At 37.9% G+C, this 20,607-nt stretch overlaps 2 protein-coding genes across 3 annotated transcripts; one reads left to right on the forward strand and one right to left on the reverse strand.

Moving 5' to 3' along the window:
* Positions 1-607: 607 nt before the first annotated feature.
* Positions 608-9,913, forward strand: cdc7 (cell division cycle 7 homolog (S. cerevisiae)). Its single transcript, XM_055151843.1, has 12 exons — positions 608-815; positions 977-1,067; positions 1,156-1,242; positions 1,814-1,949; positions 2,805-2,898; positions 2,968-3,110; positions 3,871-3,934; positions 4,910-5,017; positions 5,091-5,263; positions 6,064-6,146; positions 6,869-7,018; positions 8,513-9,913. The coding sequence occupies exons 2-12, from the start codon at positions 977-979 to the stop codon at positions 8,911-8,913; spliced, it is 1,530 nt and encodes a 509-aa protein (XP_055007818.1). The 5' UTR covers positions 608-815; the 3' UTR covers positions 8,914-9,913.
* Positions 9,914-10,004: 91 nt separating this feature from the next.
* On the reverse strand, positions 10,005-20,594 carry glmna (glomulin, FKBP associated protein a). Of its 2 annotated transcripts, none has more exons than XM_055151842.1 (18): positions 20,432-20,594; positions 19,200-19,325; positions 18,690-18,803; positions 18,503-18,611; positions 16,742-17,015; positions 15,524-15,623; positions 15,014-15,195; positions 14,875-14,928; positions 14,097-14,127; positions 13,879-13,968; positions 13,000-13,041; positions 12,848-12,921; positions 12,687-12,771; positions 11,889-11,998; positions 11,730-11,793; positions 11,258-11,393; positions 11,070-11,137; positions 10,005-10,509 (listed from the first exon to the last, which is right to left on the reverse strand). In XM_055151842.1, the coding sequence occupies exons 1-18, from the start codon at positions 20,510-20,512 to the stop codon at positions 10,420-10,422; spliced, it is 1,830 nt and encodes a 609-aa protein (XP_055007817.1). In that variant the 5' UTR covers positions 20,513-20,594; the 3' UTR covers positions 10,005-10,419. The 2 variants fall into 2 exon arrangements, with proteins under 2 accessions (XP_055007817.1, XP_020772927.1); XM_020917268.2 differs by having other exon boundaries at positions 20,179-20,574.
* Between the last annotated feature and the right edge of the window lie 13 nt (positions 20,595-20,607).

Here is a 20,607-nt window from a genome sequence, read left to right on the forward strand (position 1 = left end):
TGGATAAAGACAGAACATAAAAATGTGGAAATGTAGAGGTGAGTAGAATAACCTAAAACTGTACTCAAGTACAAGTAATGTTACTTCAAAATATTATTATTCAAGTGGAAGTACAGAGTAGTGGTTCAAGAAATGACTCAAGTAAGCATAAAAAAAGTATTTGGGTAAACTCAAATAAAAGTAACTTAAAAAGTAACTGTCAGGACATAACATCTGATTTATAATTTGAAGTACATGTAATTGGAAGGACAAAACATTAATTAAATAATGCACAAAATGTGGTGTTTTCAAAGGACAGACACAAAAATGAGACAAATTAAATATTGTCAACATAAAGCTTTTGTCACTTTCTCAAAGTGAGTAGACTTACAGTGAGAACAGTAACCAAAACTTTTACTCAAGTAAGAGTACTTTTCAATAAAAATAGTATGCTGCTAGAAAAGTACTCTGAAAAGTACAATTTCTTTTAAAAGTCACTCAAGTAAATATAACTGGGTACTACACACTTCTGGGGAAATGAGAGAAGAAACGATGGCATTTTCATTCATAAAAATCCTTCACAAACATCTACCCCGTGACTTCAACGCAAATCTCGCGAGAACACCTTTACGTCACTTTGAGCGCGGGGTTTGTTGTTGGCGGAACTTATTTCTTTTACAGCTCTTATCTTGCATTTTTTGACAGTTTTTTGCACTTTATTTGACATGTATTACGTATTTTACGATCAAAACAGTAACGCAAATGTGTAACCATTTGTGGACGTGTTTTTAAGACGTTAATTTCGGGATATTTGCACTTTTAAATCGACAGAAACGGTAAGTATGCACTGTCTTAATTTCGTATACACTTCTGAACGGCTATAATTTCCTAAGTTGACACCGTTTTGCCATAAGATCAAATATTTTGTGCTATACTAATATTTTCAATTAATTTAAGTCAATGATACGATGACGATCCTATAATTGCTGTGTTTCAGATGGAGGTAGTTCCTGTTCACACTGAAACCATCATCAGCACAGAGGAATGCCTCAAACCTGAACGAACAAACAGGAGAAGTAAAGTTTCAAGTGAGACAAACGACTATGTGACACTAAACGAGTAAAAATATGCATAAATGTGTATTATATATGTATTTTTTCCTCATATTTCTTCCAGGAGATGTAGAAACAGACATTGAGCTCCTTTACAAAGCTGTTCCTCAAATTGGGAAAGTGTTCCGCATCATTGATAAAATTGGAGAAGGTACATTAATTATTATAATTTAAAAGGTGATATATAGCACATATTGTGGAATATTATAGTCAAAATAACAACATTTCCATGGAAATAAGCAGGAGGTTCCCTCCAGGAGAAATAATAGTCAGGTTTGTGGAGATGTATGCAAGGTCTTCCACCATGGAGAGGTTATTCTTTTGCCTGGAATATACCACAGTATGGCATTAGACTTGTCTTGCTTTTCCCCCAGTGTTTTTATTGCTCATAAATACCTTGACAAACATGTATTCAATTTATTACTATAAGCAGGGCTGCCTCACCACAGATCTGACCAGTAACTTGGCCTGGAGGTATGTCCTCTCCATGGAGATTGATATGTTTATATCATACTCTGGAATATTGTAGGCAAAGCATTAACATCCCATTGTAACAAATCCTCCTCCCAGAAAAGTTAGAACACCTTTAAAACACGTTATATTGTGATTTTATTGGAACCAAAACACTTTCATTATTTATTATTAAGTTAGTACAACGCACTTTGATCACTGCACGTTACCATCACATTATACCTATGTACAGTAACTGTTGTTGTTTGCAGGTACCTTTAGCTCCGTTTACCTGGGAGAGGCCCAGATGCATGATAGGAGTCGACAGAAATTTGCCCTCAAACATCTGATTCCCACAAGCCACCCGACGCGGATCGCTGCAGAGCTCCAATGCCTCACCGTTGCCGGGTTAGAGCAAGATTTATAACTGTTTATTTCTAAGCATCCTTTTCCTATTATTCCTATTATTCCATTTAAAGGAGTATTATGTAATTTTTCTAGTGGAGGCTGTAGGGTCTGTCTAATGCTTTTCTTCATGGAGATGTTATTGCTTTATCTGAAATGTTTTGAAATGTCTGGCATCAAACCTTTCTATTTTCATGGAAACCAAACCAACTAACAGGTCAGATCTGTGGAGAGTCAACCTTACTCACAGTCAGAATGTCTGTTTTTTGAGGTATTTTTGAGCTATAAAACCACCTGTAACTGATTAAATGTAAGATAGAGCTGTGGAACATTCCAGACAGAGCAATGATCCATAGAAACAAGCAGGTGATGGACCCCAACTCAAAAGTTACATAATGCTTCTTTAACTTACTTAGACTTAGCCTTTAGTTTAAGTCTGAGTAAGTTATTTCCATTTAAGTGAGGATGGTTTGATTTGGAATTTTTATTTCAGTCATTTCCAATATTTGTCTTGCTGTAGATGGCGATAATTGAATATTAGATTATTTATTTACATGGCGATGCCTGCAAATTTGACCAAAACTGTTAGCATTACAAATTAAGTTCTTCCTGTTGTAAAAAAAAATATATCGAATTGTATTTTCTGAGTTGCATTTTACCTGATATATTGGGAAGTTTTACCAATTGATACTTTGCAGCTGGTCAACATTCTCTGGGAGTGTGATGTGTAGGCCCTGCTGCATTTGAAGCTCTGTTAGACTATTTAACACACTTTCTTTTCTCATATTGCCCAGCCCTACTTCAAGATGATAAAACATAACATTCTTTATACCTACACACGAATGTTTTTTCCTTCAGAGGCAGAGAGAATGTGATGGGAGTGACGTACTGTTTCAGAAAAGAGGATCATGTGGTGATCGTGATGCCCTACCTGGAGCACAGAGCCATAGTGGTACGAGCAGATTTTTAATGTTCCTGTCTTTTGAATAGAACACTGGTTTAACTGTAGTTCTATCTGTAGGACATCATCAGCTCTCTCAGCTTTGAGGAAGTCCGTCTCTACATCTACAACCTGCTCAGAGCTCTGAAGCACATTCACCAATTTGGGATCATCCACCGAGACATAAAACCAAACAACTTCCTCTACAACAGGAAGACCAAAGAGTGAGTGTTTTTACATCGTATCATATCGTATTTATCATGCAACAGAACAGGAGTAGTTTGTAGCTTTAGCAAAGTAATTTATTTGTAGTTACTTTGGAAGTATAACTAGCGTATAACATTACTAGCTATAATAAGAAACTGACCTTGCCTGACCAGCCTGTCCAGAAGAGTCTGTGATCAGGCCATAGAGCATGAAAAACCTCTGACTTAACTAAAGGTTTTACAAAAATATCAATCTTTTTTTGTAATTTGATTATACAGTATTGATACCATATCAATACCGTGGGCTGCTGTATTAATATATATCTGCAGGAGTGTTTTTGGGTATAGTTTTATCGGAATATTTTGTTGTTTGTTTAGATAAAGGAAACTTGTTTATGCCATAGATTTAACATATTTAATGTTTCAATGATGAAAGTGGATATATTTCATTTTCACTTTGCCCAGATAGTAGTTTAATAAAGACTTGGTAACTCTAAAGGCTTAGATTTAGCCTTTATTTTTTACTGAGCCATATCGAATTGATTTGAAATATAATGTCTTATGCTATATTATAGAAAGTGTACTGTATGGAGATGCGTATCGGGGCCTGTGTATTGAGGCATGTACCGTATCAGCTATTTCCTAATGATACCCAGCCCACCCAGGCCTAGTCGTAACTTGGAATGGTCCAACCACAGGCGCTAATGTGTAGCATGTGGAAGACATCATAACATTCACTCTTGTTCGTACTTAACTATTTGACCTATTTGTCCTTCAGATACGCCCTGGTAGACTTTGGCCTGGCACAGGGCACTGCGGACACACAGATCGACCTCCTGAAGGTTGGCAGATCTCACAGAGGCGCTGGGTCTCCTGCCAAAACCCAAAGAGCCAGTCAGAAGAGCCGACCTCTCCCCCCTCACTCCTCTCATACCCTCCCCACTGCCTCCACTTCTGCCCCTCCTCCTCTGCCCCTGTCTCTGCCCCTGTCTCTGCCCCTGTCTCTGCCCCTGTCTCTGCCCCTGTCTCTACCCCTGTCTCTGCCCCTGTCCCCCCTCCTGCCCCTGTCTCCTCCTCCACCTCCTCCTCCACTCTCTGCAGGAAGGTGGTCCCCAAACGCCGCACTGTTACCGGGGCCTCCACTGCACGCTCCAAGCACTCAAAGGTGGTGTGTTCTTCTCACTGGTGTGGGTCTGTGTCACTGGTGGGGATCTGTAGAAACCTTGTTGTTGACTGTAGAGCTGTAAAGTTGGCTGCCAGGCCTCACACTCTTTGGAATTGAAGCAATGTTGCTAAACTTGGCCAAGTATTATGTTATTAGGTTCTTTTTTTCAGACCAAGAGTTTGTTTTCATACCTGACAGTTTGGACTGCTCACTAGTGGTCTTCCTCAGAGTCACGTGATGTTAATATAGACAGGTTTTCCAGCAACATCACATGACCACTCTGAGGAAACCTCTAGTGAGCAGTCCAAACTGTCAGGTATGAAAACAAACTCTTGGTCTGAAAAATGAACTCAGTAACATAAATTATTGGAAGACCATATGAACTTCACTGGACTATTGGCCAAGTATTACTTTGTATCAGATCTCTAACTGGATAATTATGTTATCCAATTCATACATAAACTACCTTTTGTTCATGATCTATAGCCCCACAATATCTTGAAAATGTATTTAGACTCAGATCATTTCATTTTGTTGATCTTAACTGTCAAAATATTTATCATGGATATCAAATATAACAATTTTACTTTTGCTTACCGTCCTTTAGCATGTTAATCTACAGCTTGGGCTAAATCCTCCGTTTTTTGTAAAGGACTTATCAGGCCTTCGTAAAGTGCAGCGGCCGGTGTTTGGAGAGAGGAACATGAACAGCTGTACCCTGGTCTCTGCCACCACCAAAGCCTCATCTGCTCAAACTGAAGTGAGCTGCCTTCTGATTATATGGAATCAACAAAACACACTCCTGGTCTGAGCTCTAATTCTTTTCTGTCCAGTTGGTGAAGGTTGTAAAAGCAGAGGACCCAGCCAATCGCAGGTACTCGTCGACTGGCCGTGGCTCCTCCCTCAAGACTCAGGGAGCCAATCAGAAGCCTCAGAGAGCTGTGCCTCTCAGTGCTACCTGTAGCTGCTACAATACTGACCGCGTCTGTAACATTTGTTTGTCCAGGTAAACTTTGCAACCGTAACAGTTAACACTTTTCAAAGGTCCTGTATTACACAAAATTGAGTGAGGTTCAAGTCATGTTATATTGTTGTCACCTCCTCAAAAACATACTTAGTGTTGTCTTTTGTTTCATTCATACATGTTTGAGTAAGCCTTTTATTATTCGTTTGTCTAGAGCTGCAAAGGTCAAAATGCTCTGTTCCACCTTATGATATCATGAAGTTTCAAGTTAACTAGTTTTCAAGTTAACAGCTACCTATTACTTTTAGTTCAGTAGAAATTGTTGCCTGGAAATCCAGAAGGATATTTCTCTGTACTTGTCAGCCGCTGGTACAGCGATGAGTCTGGATTCGTCCAGGCAATAGAAATTGGCAATTATAGGGCTGAAATTATCCAAATGATTCTAATGAAGGTGTGTGGAGTTTGACATCACAAGGTGGAACAGAGTGTTTTCTGTTTGATTGAAAAACACAGCCTAAATATGCATATAACATAAATCAGAAAATAGTGTAATATGGATCCTTTAAGCAATTTTAAGTGTGAAATTATATACAGATGTTGAGTTGGTTTATAATTTAATGAATGAAATGACGGTGAAAGTAGAGAGCAATTTAAAGAAGACATTTTATGCTTTTGCTTAACATCAACAAAAATATGTTTATTGTAAATTGTAATATCACAAAAAACAGCATGGTTAAACGCTCCAAGTGTCATGCCTCTTCTTGCTATTTAAACTCATGGAAAATCAGTGTAAAAGCGATGTTATGGTAATTATTATTATTCCATTGATTTGTTCCTCACAGAAAGCAGCAGATCGCTCCTCGGGCTGGGACTCCAGGCTTCAGGGCTCCAGAGGTCCTCACCAAGTGTCCAAACCAAGGCACAGGTCAGTTTAAAACCATGGGTATGTTTAGTGTTTGAACGGGCCGCTGTGTAATAGGGCTGTAGTCCTTTAGTCGTTTAGTTGATTAATCGATCGATGGCGTCTTTGTCATCCAAAATTTGTGTTAGTCGATTATGAGGATTTTTTCGATTATAAGGATTTATATGGGACAACAGCATGAAGGCTCAATAAAGTTTGTGTAGTTCTTAAGGAGTTGGAGAATAAGTGAGTTATTTGAATATTTGGTATTATTGTTTGTTGTAGAATTTTCTTTTTCTATTATTATTTATATGTGTATGTAAGACTCGTGATTCACAAGTTTAACCTGGTTTTATATAGATACTTTGTTTCTTAGGACTGTTATTTGTTTAAATTGCTGTTTTTACATGAACTCCCCCTGCAGGTGTATTCTTATGAGGGCAGTTTGGGTCAGGTACATAGAGATACATAATAATTTTGAGAGCTTTTGTCAAATAATCGATTAGCAGGACATGTCTTTAGTCGACTACCTTCAAAAATTTCTCAAAATCCATCTATTTAGAACTGCTTTTAATGTGTAACTTGCTTTTAAATCATGCCTATATTTTGTCTGTCATCTTTTTTTAAATTTTTTTTTTATTAAACTCTTTTTAATTATATTCTTCGTACAGGTTAGAACAGTGCTTTATAAATAAAATGTAATATTATTAAGTGCAGCCCTGACATGTGTCTTTGTCATTGTTCAGCCATAGACGTGTGGTCGGCTGGGGTGATCCTGCTGTCTCTGCTCAGCGGGAGGTATCCGTTCTTTAAAGCCAGCGACGACCTCATCGCTCTGAGTCAGATCATGACCATACGTGGATCCAGAGAGACCATCCAGGCAGCCAAAGCATTCGGTTTGTGTTTTTACATCTACTCTGTGTGTTAGGACAAGAACCAGGAATGTTCAGTGTGCCTGTGTGACAGGGATGGGACAATAAACAATAATATCAATTATCGTGATATAAAGGGTATACATTGATCATTCATGGGACATTTTATATAATTGTGAGAATAGCCAACAAAAATAATCGCCATTTTATCTTTAGAATGTGCAGAAAAACTTCTTCATACTTCATACTTCTCCATCATGGTCTCTTCTAGATCATTATTATTTTCACTTATAAACACACAAGTGCACTACTAACAACTGTTTAAATATGGAACTTATTTGTAATATTAAAATTATACTTAAAATTATTATAAAATTATATTATTATTAAATTATTAATATCCTTGATATAATTGTGATATAATCATTAATTGAAATATTTTGGCCATGGTAATCGTAACATCAAATTTCAATATCGTCCCATGCCTTCTGTGTGATGACACAGTGTGTTTCCATGCACATCAGTATCCTGGTTATTATCCATATCCTGGTTATCGCAGGATTCGGGATATGCTGTTTACATGTTACTGTTCTGTGCGTATATTGCGTTGGAGGTGGTTCGTGTTAAACTTTTCAGAGCTCATACCTGTGCAGGTCTTTATTTAACAGTCATTTCACTCATGCGTGGTCACTTTATTTATGTTGGCTCCGTTGTGATGAAAAGAATAGTAAGTGTTTCTTTTTTTGGACGCAAATGCACTCAACTTTATGTTACCATATTCGGGATACTGCGTATACATGCCACAGTATCCCAGTTACTGTTGTAGCTGCAATGTCTCAGTTTCACATAACCGGGATATTCGGGATAATAAAACTGGGATACTGTGTATACATGCACCACGATGGAACCGGGATACTGATGTGCATGTAAACGCACTCATTGACGCTATGCTCCACTCCCAGACTGTCCTTTAAAGTAGTACAGAATGACATTTTGGCACATATTGCCAAACCAAAATTGACTTACACCCACAACTGACACCTACTAGTGTCACGATACTAAAATTTGAAACTCGATTTTAATACTAAGAAATAGACTCAATTCTCACTCCAGATTCCGATACTACAATGATAATTAAAAAGACTCTTTATTTAGACAATAGGATGTCCTTTTTAACATTAAGTCATAGCACTTTTCTGTTCCCACGTGTCCAATGTGTAACTCCTCAGTGGTCCAGTTGGTTCAGTGTTGGTCCATGTGTGTATACTAGTCTATGTGCTCTTGTACTTGTTCTGATACAGTTCAAGATCATTTTAAAGACATTCAGTCCTGTGAATGTGACATTTTATACCTGCTCAGATATATTGTATTGATACTAGTTTAGTATCAGTATTAGTACTAGTTGATTTTCGATACTATTAACAACCCTACTACTTACATTACTCACTTCAAAACTCATTTGCACTTTAATCTGTAAACTAGCATGTGGTTTGAGTAATTGCATTTCATTTGTTTCAGGTAAATCCATAGTATGTAGCCGGGAGCTGCCTCGTCAGGACCTCCGAGTGCTGTGTGAGACGCTCAGAGCGCGCAGACCGTCCCCTGATGACGATGATGTCACACCTCTGCCTCAACACAATGGCGCCATCTCCCGAAAACCATCAATACCAGAAGACACGCCCACTCACCGCCCCGCAATCAAACAAGAGGACAGTTATGAGCACACGCCTCTGCACACGGAGCGCACAGAGGCGGTTACCATGGAGACGGAGAAGGAAGAGGAGGGGGGATGGGGCAGGGTTCCAGATGAGGCGTACGACCTTCTGGACAGACTGTTGGAGCTGAATCCTGCCACAAGGATCACAGCGGCAGATGCACTCACACACCCACTGTTTACAGATCTGAGACCGCTAACCTGAGGGACTGGTGTGAATGACGGCTGAGATCACTGACTTGAGACGTGTCATAAGTGGACAAGCTAGTGCTTTAGTAGAGGTTTACAATTTAAACTGAAGTAACTAGAAACAATATTCTTAATTGACATGCATATTAGGGCTGCACAATACATCACAAAAGTATTGACATTCCAGTTTTGGCAAATGCACCTATCAGTATCACAACACCGAAGATTGAGCTGAGAAAATATTGGCGTTTTAATAGAAAATGTACAAAAATGCAGATAATGGGTTTCCTTAAAAGTGCACTATGTAACTTTTCTGATGCCGGGTCCTCCACCTAACCGTTTTCACAGAGATGTTGCCATTTCTCCATACAGACAAATAAATGAGGTTACCAGGCCAAGTTAAAAGCCAGATCTGGGGAGGCGAGCCCAGAGTTTAATGCCATACTGTGGAACATTCTAGGCAAAACAATAACTCCAACTAGTACTGTGTATTTTTTATAAATCCTAAATTAACTTCAGTACACACAATAAAAGTCTAATCTTGTGCAGCCCTAATACATTCACAGTTGACCAGTCAGGCTTCAATCCTTGTCAGAAACAGCACCAGGGGTTGGTCGACTCAAATCTTAACGCTGGCTAAGAGAATTGGAGAAAAGGGTCAGTTGTTAAAGAGAGGTGAAATTCCTCTTCAGAGCTGGACATGCCTCTGCCCCTGAGACCTGAGACCTGCTGCTGGTACAGTCACCAAACTGGATTTATTTACAATTACCTCTTTCTGTAGGCTTCCCCCTCCTGCCATCCCCCTTACTCCACCAAAAACATAATTATATTCCAGCTCAAATAATAATTAGGACATTAACTAAAAAAGTCAAAGCTTTAAATGGCCTTTACAACACTCTTTACTTATACGCTGGTCTTACTTCTAGTGTACCTATCACATAACATTGATTAACTTTGAAATGATAAGCTTTTTTCAATGTTACAGACTTTTCTAATAAACAGATGTTTCAAAATCCTTTTCTCTCTCAGATCCAGGAAACCACAAGCAGCAGCAGCAGTTGGTCCATCATCACCAATTTTTAAGTCTGCTGGAAAAATGAAAGTGAATTTACTTAGCTTGGTCTTATTTATTCCAATATTCAAAATCTTACAGTTGTAGAAAAAAAAACCAAAAAACAGATAATCAGCTATAACACCTGATCTTGTTGACAATATTTAAAGGTGCATTGTGTAACTTTCTGGTGGAGGTTCCATCAAATGGTTTTCTCCATACAGATGTTATTGCTTTGTCTGGAATGTTTCACAGTATGGTATTAAAGCTCTATCGTCACAAGACCAAGTTACAGATCAGATCTGTAGAGATGCACCCCCGCTCTGAGTCAGAATGTCTGTTTTTCTAGGTGTTTTTGAGCTATAAAACCACTTGGAATTGAGTAAATGTAAACAATACGGTGGAATATTTCAGGCAGAGCAATGACAAGCAAGTGACAGAACCTCAGCCAAAAAGTTACAAAGTGCTTCTTTAAGTGCTCTCTTTGACTTCGATGAGTTCTTCGATCCGCACCAGGACGCTCTCGATCATGTCAAACGTGTGCAGAGCTGAGTGCAGAGCCTGAAACAGTCAATGGTTTTACTACAAAGAACACACGGGGAAGTCAGACATTGTTACTATATTCTGCAGAGATAGTAGACTAGACTAAAATAGAGATAGTAAACTAGACTAAAAACTGGTACTCATGTAGGAATAACAGTACTTCAGAATAATATTACTGAAGTAGAAGTACAAAGTATTCTTCTAAAGCCCCCCTCGAAAATGAAATGGCAGTGATATCTCAGGGGGCCTATCCTCCAGACACATACATTCAAATTTAGTGGTACAAGAAAGAGTAAAAAGGTATTTGAGAAAACTACTACTTAAATAAGTAACTTAAATAGTAACTGTCAGGACGTAACATCTAAAGTTGTCATGATAAAGCTTCTGTCACTTACTCACAGTGGCACAGTAACCAAAACTTTTACTCAAGTAAGAGTACTGTAACTTCAATAAAAATATTATTCAAGTAGGAGTAAAATACGATGCTACAAAAGTACTCTGAAAAGTACAAATTACTCAAGTAAATGTATCTCAGTATTACCCATAAATTTATAGATTTCTTCATTGAAATGACAAACCTGGATGTGTCTGTCTGTCGTCATATTCGGCAGCTTCTCATCTCCGACTGACACAGAAATGGACGGTTCTGTGGAAAACAGAACACGTGATGAATGCCTCAAGTCAAATATCAATACAGACTTGACTCATGTTTTAGGCTGTTATTTATTCAGATAAATAGAACATTATTTTCGTGTATTTCCTGCACCTTTGGCCTTGGTCTTCTTGTCCTCTTGGGTGATGAGCAGCTCTCTCTCGTAATGGGCCCTGGACATGTTGATGCCGACTCTGAGCGGCTTCAGGAACGTGTCCTCGATCTTATACAGCTCTGTCCAGATCCCAGTCTACAGGCACAGCGAGGGAGAATTAAAAGGGAGGCGGACTACAGCACCCATAGGAACCCCATCCAGACATTAGCAAAACATGCAAACTATATTTACTTACGTTATATATTCAGTTAGTCTAAACTTTTCAGTGTTTGTAGAAAATTACAGTTAGTCCAAGAAAACTTTGCCCATATTTACCTTGACTAACTCCCCAATGACTTTGTTCCAAATCAGTTCCAAAACTACAAGGGTTTGACCAACAGAAGTTACACATCTATAAATCCCAGATGACCACCAGAGGGGGTACACGCACTGGACTGGATCACTACTACATGTTAGTCGTCATGTTCTCACCTGGTTTTCGGTGACTTTGTCTCTGATGACCAGGTACCGCAGCAGATTCAGAGACTCCATTATTCTATCAAAACAAACAAATAGTTTTAAAGTCTTTTAACAGCTCAGCCTGTCCACAGTTCAACAGGTGCAACAGGTGCAAAGTGACAGTGTGCGCACCTGTCCATGTACTGGAGCAGGTCGGTCTCTGGTCCATCCGGCAGCATGAGCACTGAGCGCAGCAGAGGGAGCAGGTGCAGACCCTCAAACCACAGGTTACCGCCCCCTGTCTGAACAAGCAGCGAGTCAGACAGAAAGTTATGTAATCACATTTAATGCACATGACTTATGGTCATTTTTGTATACTAAATTATAACATACATTGATCATACATGAATCATTCTACATACATCTCATTACAGCGCATTACTATATTGGTTACAAAACTTAAAATCCTTATATTACACAAAATTTACTCTTGTGAGCTTTAAACCATCTTATAATGTTTTTGCCTTCTCAAAAACAGACCTGGAGTTGTGTTTTGTTTCATTCATAGATGTTTGAGTAGCATTATTAATATGTCTTCATCTCAAAAGCTCAAAATGCCCTTGTTCCACCTTGTGATGTCAAGTTAAGAGTTACCTTTTACCTTTTGTTCTATAGAGATTGGCAAATCCAGGGCTGAAATTATCCAAAGGATTCTAGTGAAGGTGTATGGAGGTTAAAAACACAGTGGAGCACTTCCTGTATTATCACATGACATCACAAGGTGGAATAGAGTGTTTTCAGTTTAAGAAGAACTCAGCATAAATGTGCAGGGTTCGTGTGTTAAACATGTGTGAATGAAACAAAACACAGCTCCAGGTCTGTTTGTGATGAGGAAACATTATAACGTAGATCGAAAAACACTGTAATACAGGCCTTTTAAACTATTTATTTGCAATATGTTAAATGTCTGGCCTTAAAGTATAAAAGTACCTTAAGAGCGGAGTCGATTTGATCCTTGATGTTCTTGATGATGTATCCCTCCACTCCTGAGTGATTACTGGTCTTCAGCATTAACCTGGGAAACACATTTTAAATCAGATTTTCAGACCTTCACTCAGTATTTGTATTACAATTAGATATAAAACACTTACTGGAAGAACTTATATTTGGCCTCTGTGTTAAACTTGTCTATGCTTAGCTGAAAAACCTTCAGACCTCTATGTCTCTGGAACCAATTTTCATCATTAGTGATACAGTAAAATGGTAGAGCAGAAACAGATTTAATTTGAAAAGTGTCACTCACCAAATTCTGATGTGGGCATATTGTCATGACTTTTACCAGGTTCTGAAACACAAAAAGCAGAGACAGTTTTACTTAATATTGAGGCTGAATGATTTGGAAAAAGATCCAATACAGATTTTTCTGACAAGCATTGTGATTGTGATTCGATTTGTTTTAAGTATGTTAAAAGGATTCTGTTTGAAATTCACATTTTAAACATGTCCAGGAGAACAGACAAAAAGACTGAAATATGAACTGACAAACTACGGTAATACAAGAATCACATTTCAGAATATGTTTGTACACATCTAAAGTACAGGGTCAGCAATTTTTATGGAAAAAGTGTGGAGGAAAATTATGGCACATTCAAATTGCAATTTTGATTTGATTGCAATTACTCTTGCAATCTTAAATGACATAATGTTAAGTTTATAAATATGAAGGGGTAACACTTTATAATAACTACAAATATTCATGCCTCACGAAAGCATGAACAAAGACTTATTTCATTTCATTTAACAAAAAATAATACACTAAATAAAAGCATGTGTTCTTATTCTGGACACTTTCATAGCACTGAAAACCATGCATGTTTCTCTGAGGGGGCTTGAATCAGAAAACTGACTCTTGTTTTGCCTGAAGCCCCGTTCTGCTTGTTTCCATGGAAATATAGTTTCTTTGGCTGTAATATTCCACAGTATTACATAAAACTTGCTTATCTCCATGGAGAATGTTCTGAAGTGTGGTTTCATCTTTCTATTTTCATGGAAACATGTGTGACTTTACAAAACGTTACATACGGTACTATCATTTTAAGTCTTTCTTCATGCTTTACGAGGACTAATTAAACTGTAGTAATTCTAAAGTGAATGTCATGTTTGTATTTGGTGAAGAGCTGACCTGTGGAACAGAGAGGAAGCTCTTGATCTCCAGCAGATCCACTGTGAGGCCACAGTTTTCTACTCTCACCAGGCTCTTCTCATACAGCTCCTGAGGAAAGATATAAACAAGAGTATATTTACAACCAACATGTGGAGGATGGAGGAGGCGACTATCAAAACTGGCGGTAATATCAAAAATGGCAGGTTTCAATCTTAATAAAAATGTGTCTCACTCACCAGTCCTTTTTGTATTCTGGACTCTTCAGTTCTAAATGACAAGGCACATCATGAATTTTGTTAAATTAATTTCAAATGACACAAATATCCTTTCTTTTTCCTATTGCTGTTATTGATAACAAGTCAACAATGTAAACCTTCACACTATTTTAGACCAACCAGCTCAAATGTACTGTAATAAACAATAATAAGTACTAGTAGTAATTTAGTAATATAGAGATGATATATGCGTAACACATTTAGTAATTAAGGCATTTAGTATTAATAATAACATGTACAGCTTATTTATTTTACATTTGTGATTTACAATGAACAACAAATGAAAATACAACTTTGAAATGAGAAATATCAGTATAATAAGGTTAAAAGATTATCAAATTGGTTCTATAGAATTTGGTCTCTTACAAGTCTATTTGATCTGATCCCAATAAACAGTAGATAACCCTGTCAATCACTATTTCATCTTTGCACTGTTTCTCCTTCTCCTTTCCTCTTATATATAGCTGATATATTTTGTATATTACATTTCTCTATTTTATTTTTACTTGTACATTTGTGTAATTATGCTTGATTTGATACCAATCTCTTTCTTAGCTACTTATTTTGAATCAGTTACTGTCATTTATATTTTCTTCCTCTTTGATATTATAATATATTGTGATGTCTGAGCTACTATTTTCCAAAAATAATTCTGGATCAATAAAATTTGTCTAAATCCAAGTCTAATATAACACTTACAACAGCCAATATTATTTGAAATCTGTTGCAGTTTCATTACCTGGACAGAAGGAGGCAGATGTGTTCCATATTGGCCCGCAGACAGTACACAGGGCTGCCACAAAACATGTATATTAGATCTACTGTATATTGAATTCACTTGTTTTCATGTGTTGTGTATATGTAAGTTTTTGTTGCACCTGTAAACTGTAGGAAACACATCGGCCAGCAGGTGGTGCACAAACAGCAGGTGAGCGATACAGGCCAGAGACTCTTTGGGATATCGCACCTCCTCTTCTAAAAACCCCGGGACCTGCCTGTGTCTGAGCAGAGGCCGGTGAACCAGAGCGGGGAGGGACTCTCCGATGGAACGCAGACTCAACTGGAGTATACAACAAATCAAAAAGATGAAACAACTATATATTTTTTTCTATTGGTATAAAAATATGAAAAAAGTGTAAACAAGAGAGAGACAAGGAGAAATATCAGATAGTACTGTTATACCAAAGAAAGATTTATTTTTTTTATTCCCTTGAAGTTATAGTGTTCTGTCTGGAGTTCATAGATTCTTTTTCCTGACTATCTTCTGTACAATTTATCAAGTTTTTGGCGGGTTTGTATTTATTCAGATTTTAATGAGAAAATATATATCTTGGAACTAGAAAGAATGCAAACAGAACTTTATAAGAGGATGTTATGGAGGTTTTTACCAGAATGCTGGAGGCAAAGTCCCTGAGAGGAGACTCTGGTAAAGTATCTGTATCTCTGAGCTGGATTCCCAACAGCACACGGCTCAGAACCTGCATACAGCTGTACACAAGAGAGACATCAAAGTTTATACACATCAAATTACTCTACAGTTAGTCTTAAAGCAGAAATAAGTAACATTTATAGTCTAAGTAATTCTATGTATATAATTTTCGGGGCGTTTGACGTGTCCGTCATCTCCCCCTGGAAAACCAGACTTGCAATATTGTGAACACGGCCCACAGAGAGTTCTTCTTGGTAACCCTGGCTCACTTTTTTTTATATTTGGCAACAATATATGCTTCTTACATGCCTCACTCATGTGCTTATGTGCTTCTTACTGCCTTATATCAGCAAAAAAGAAAAAAAAAAGTATGTTCCTTGATAGTGTAATCTCATAAGGAAGCTGCAGGGGGAGCTCTATCACTGAAAGTTACTTAGTTCTGCTTTAAGGGTCATTGTGAAACTTCTGTGGTGGAGGATCCGTCACTTGCTTGTCTAAGGAGATGGAGATGTTATTGCGTTGCCTGGAAAGTTCCATGGTATGACATTAAAGGTATCTATCAAGAATTTATTAATTACGGGTGCTTCTATTGCTCAAAAATACAATAATTCTCTGTTAATAGTGTTGCCTCTCCACAAATCTGACCTGTAATGTAGCCTATAGTTGTCCCCCTTGTGACAGATAGGTTTAATCTCTACTGTGGAACATTCTAGATCGAGGTCTCCAACCTGTTGCTCAGGAACTACCAGTAGCGCTCCACCCCCTTCCAAGTAGCTCGCCAAGGGATTTCTGAATTATTAATAACTAAAATCTGATTATTTACCATTGTAAATGTATCATTTTGATTCCTAATTTGTGTGCTAAAAAATGGATAAAGGTTAATGTTTTTAGGTATCTAACTGTACTCCATTAAAGGCTTGCCATAGCTCTTCTACTTTCTCATTTTCTTGTGACTGCTAACATTAGTTGCTCTCTGGCTATTTTGTTTTGTAAAGGTAGCTCACCTGAGGAAAAAGGTTGGAGACCCTGTTCTAGACAAAGCAATAACATTTCCATGAAGACAAGCAGGAGATGGACCTTCCACCACAAAAGTTACCCAATGCACCTTTAACTATATATTTAGGCATTTACAGTTGTTGGAGACCTAATATAAATACTGATATGTTCCGACACTTACAACTTGAGCAGTTCAGCCCTCAGCTCGTCCTCTTTCTGGGGCAGGTCTCCCACCTTCTGTGCTCTGTCTTTCCCCCTGGTGTGGTTCCGCTGGACCTCCTCCACAAAGGGCTGAATGAAAGCACTGAGCTCAGAGCAGCATCGGCAAAGGGAGAACACATCGTCCTGTTCCTGCTCTACGGTCCCGGGCACAGGCAGTTTACACAGCTGCTCCAACACTGAGGACAGAGCCATGCCCAGAGAGGAGGCCTTACGCACACCCAGGCGCAACAGCACTGAGCGACAAAATAGACAAATACATTATAACATGATGAAAAAATTATATTAGATTAAAGGGACAGTTCAGAATTTTGGACATAGGGTCTCATTTCCTAGTGAGCCAGAGTACTGTAGATGTGTGGAGACACTTTTTGAAATATTCCATCCAGTTGTTGTATTTGCAGAGGTCGCTCGTGCTAGGCTAGTGCATGTCAATGGCCACTGTTATCCTGCAACTAAAAACACTTACTCACTCTACAAAACACACAAGGCAAATCTAGTATTATGTCAGACTGTCAATGTGAATGTCTGTGTCAATAGAATAATTTTAGAAGTAAAACTAACCTTGCATCGCTTGAATTGCCGCATGCTGAGGGACTATTTTCTCAGCAGCAGCGGAATTTTACTCTGCTCTAGTTAGTTGTGCTGATATGAATGTGGCCATAACTGGAACAGGCTTCTTCCTGTGCTCTATGTGTCGCTATGGCAGCTGCAGTTCAACAATTTTAGAGCCAGTAAGACAGGTGCTAGGTGATATTAGTCCGCCACTGCCAAAATTTCTATCAGGAAGTACAATTCACTGCTGCTGCTCAGACATAAATCCTTCAAACACAAGGTTGGCTTTACTTCTAAAATTATTCTATTGACACAGACATTTACATGGACAGTCTGGTGTAATAATAGATTTGTTTCTGGTGTTTTGTGGAGTGGGTAAGACTGTTTTTAGTGGCAGGAGAACTATGACCATTGACTTGCGCTATCCTAGCACTAGTGACCTCTGCAAATACAAGGACTGGATGGATTATTTCAAAAAGTGTCTTCCATGCAGCTCCAGTACTCTGGCTCACTAGGAAATGAGGTCCTATGTCCAAAATTCCGAACTGTCCCTGTAATATGTTGAATACGGCTTTAAAGTTGGACTATGTCATTTTTGGGTTGGGGGTCTGTTACCAGTGTGTGTCTATGAATATGTCATTGCTCTGCTTGCAGTGTTCCACAGTATGAGTTTAAATTCTGTAGCTCTCCCTTACATTTATTGACTGTGAGTGGGGTTGCCTCTATAGTTCTGACCTGTAACTTCGTCTGGTTTGGTCTCCATGAAGATAGAAAGGTTTAATGCCATACTGTGAAACATTTCAGACAAAGAAATAACATGCCCACGGAGAAAAGCATTTGACAGACCCTTCACCAGAAAAGTTACACAATGCACCTTTAAGAGGTTTAGGATAATATAAATTATTCACACAATAAGTTCTGTTTTTTTATGAAGATACACCTATGAAAGCAAGTGGGGCTGTGTACAACGTATACCCACCATACAGAATCACCTGTACTGATACTAAACATTCCCAAATTTTAAAGCTGTAGTTCAAGAGATTTAAAAAAATCTTATTGATAGTTGGGGATTAAATTGTTCTGATTAGTTTTTAGTTGTCAGAATAATAGGAAAAAATAAATAAATTTCATCATATTCTAGGGGCTATCTTAAGTTGTATCCAATTACCTTTCTGCAGAGGTGTAAGCAGCAGATGGAGGCTCTCTGCGATGGTGTCTGGGTCATCGTGCTCCAGCTGCTCCAACAAACCAATCAACAGCTCTTTAGGCTGACATAACTAAAAAAAACACCACCACATTCAGTCTAAAATCATTCCTCCATATATTGTACATATTTTGTTATTTGCTTGATAAACCTCAATTAGGTGGTTGAAAATAGCCAGACAGTGAGGGAGATCTTTGTCTTCTTTCTTCAGTAAAACCTGTATCAGAGGTGGTAACAGGTTCCAGCCCATGCATCGCACTATTTCCTGAAAAAGAACAGAGATTAATGGTTAAACTAATTCAATTCCAACACTATCTTTAGGGTCAAAAGCATTAAAAATCAGACACTAATCAATACTAAAATTAGTATTGAAACTAGACACTCATTTGAACAAGTATTGATAAATATGTCACATCAACTGGACAGAAATGAACCTTTCCTGAATAGCTTTAGAATGATCCTGAGCTATCAGAACAAGTACAAGAGGACATAGGCTAGTATACACCCATGGACAGATACACAGATATAAAGGGCACACAGTAATATAAAAAAAAATACTATGATTTAATGTTTAAAAATCACATTCTGTTGTCTAAAGGATGTTTTTTTATTTCAGTATGACAACATAACTATCTTTAAATAAATGCATATGAATGTGCACCTGGTTCTTTTCATCAAGCACAATGCTGAGCAGCTGCAGACTGTTGCCCTCCTCGATACAGGTCCGTCCCGCGACATTGAACACATCATAGTCCTCAGAGGTGTAGGAGTTTTCGGGGAGGTCTTGCTGGAATTGAGAAGATAAGACTAGAATTCTGAATGTAGCAAACATGTTTTAATGGTGTGCTATGACATCTTTGCTGATGCACCACTTAAGTTAAGGGTGCACTGTGTAACTTTTTGGTTTGGGGTATGTCACTTGCTTGTTTCTATGGATATGTCATTATTCTGCTTCAAATGTTCAGCAATATGAAATTAAACAAATCCCCCTTACATTTATTCAATTGCAGGTGGTTTTTTTTATAACTCAAAAATACATAGAAAAACAAGTACAAGACTGAGCGGTGTTGTCTCTCCACAGATCTGATTGTAACTTGGTCTGATTTGGTCTCCATGAAGATAAACATTTTTAAGATGATACTCTGAAACATTCCAGACAACACAATAACATCTCCATGAAGAAAAGCATTTGATGGCCCCTCCACCAAAAAAGTTACACTATGCACCTTTATATCAAAATAGGGCTGTAAAACATATCTCAAAAGTATCAAAGAACGAAACACTTCATTAATACATACAGTAATAATAACAATTTGCATGCTGATTTGATGGCCCCTCTTGTCAGTGATGGGGCGTGGTCCTTATTTAAGCTGTGACATGAATGTATTCCCTACCTACCACAATCTAACCATTTACTTTTCATTCCTTACATTCACATCATATGGTATGATATCCTTAAAAATAGTTTAGTCTTTCTAATGTTATGTCTATTCTGACTAAATTAAAGCTGATTTCAATAAGCCATCATACATTTTAGTCATTATTTCTTAGACTTTTCCACAAAACTCCGCTGTCATCTTGATGTTATTAGTTGATTTTTACTATTATTATATAGGTAAGGAACAAGTGAAATAACTTACACATCTTTGCACCACTTCACTGAGCTGCTCCAAAGCCATTTTTAATACTTTCGTCCCGTTTGCACAATCAAAACACTCGTATTTCTAAATGATCTGCTCTTATATACAGCTTCATAGAGTTAACATGCATTACCTAAAGGCTGGTATCAATTGTAGCTTGAACGTTAAAATTATTGCCATAAAAACGCGATGTAAACAAAGCAAAATGAATGAATCGCGTTAGCAATTTGCTTAGCCGTTAAGCTAAATTTACCTTTTTAAGACTCACAACGCTAAGATTTTTTGCTAAAGATGAACACTGTTTTGAGATGTTTATAACTGAAAAAATATACATGAACTGGACTTGAATCGTCACTAATTTAATGTTAAGACTCTTGGAAGGAAATAAGCACGCCGTGTCTGCCCGGTGTGTGAAGATTGTCTATTTTG

Source organism: Boleophthalmus pectinirostris, unplaced genomic scaffold, assembly GCF_026225935.1.
Source record: "Boleophthalmus pectinirostris isolate CB_2022bp ecotype Guang Dong unplaced genomic scaffold, ASM2622593v1 HiC_scaffold_16, whole genome shotgun sequence".
In the NCBI taxonomy this organism is placed as follows: domain Eukaryota; kingdom Metazoa; phylum Chordata; class Actinopteri; order Gobiiformes; family Gobiidae; genus Boleophthalmus; species Boleophthalmus pectinirostris.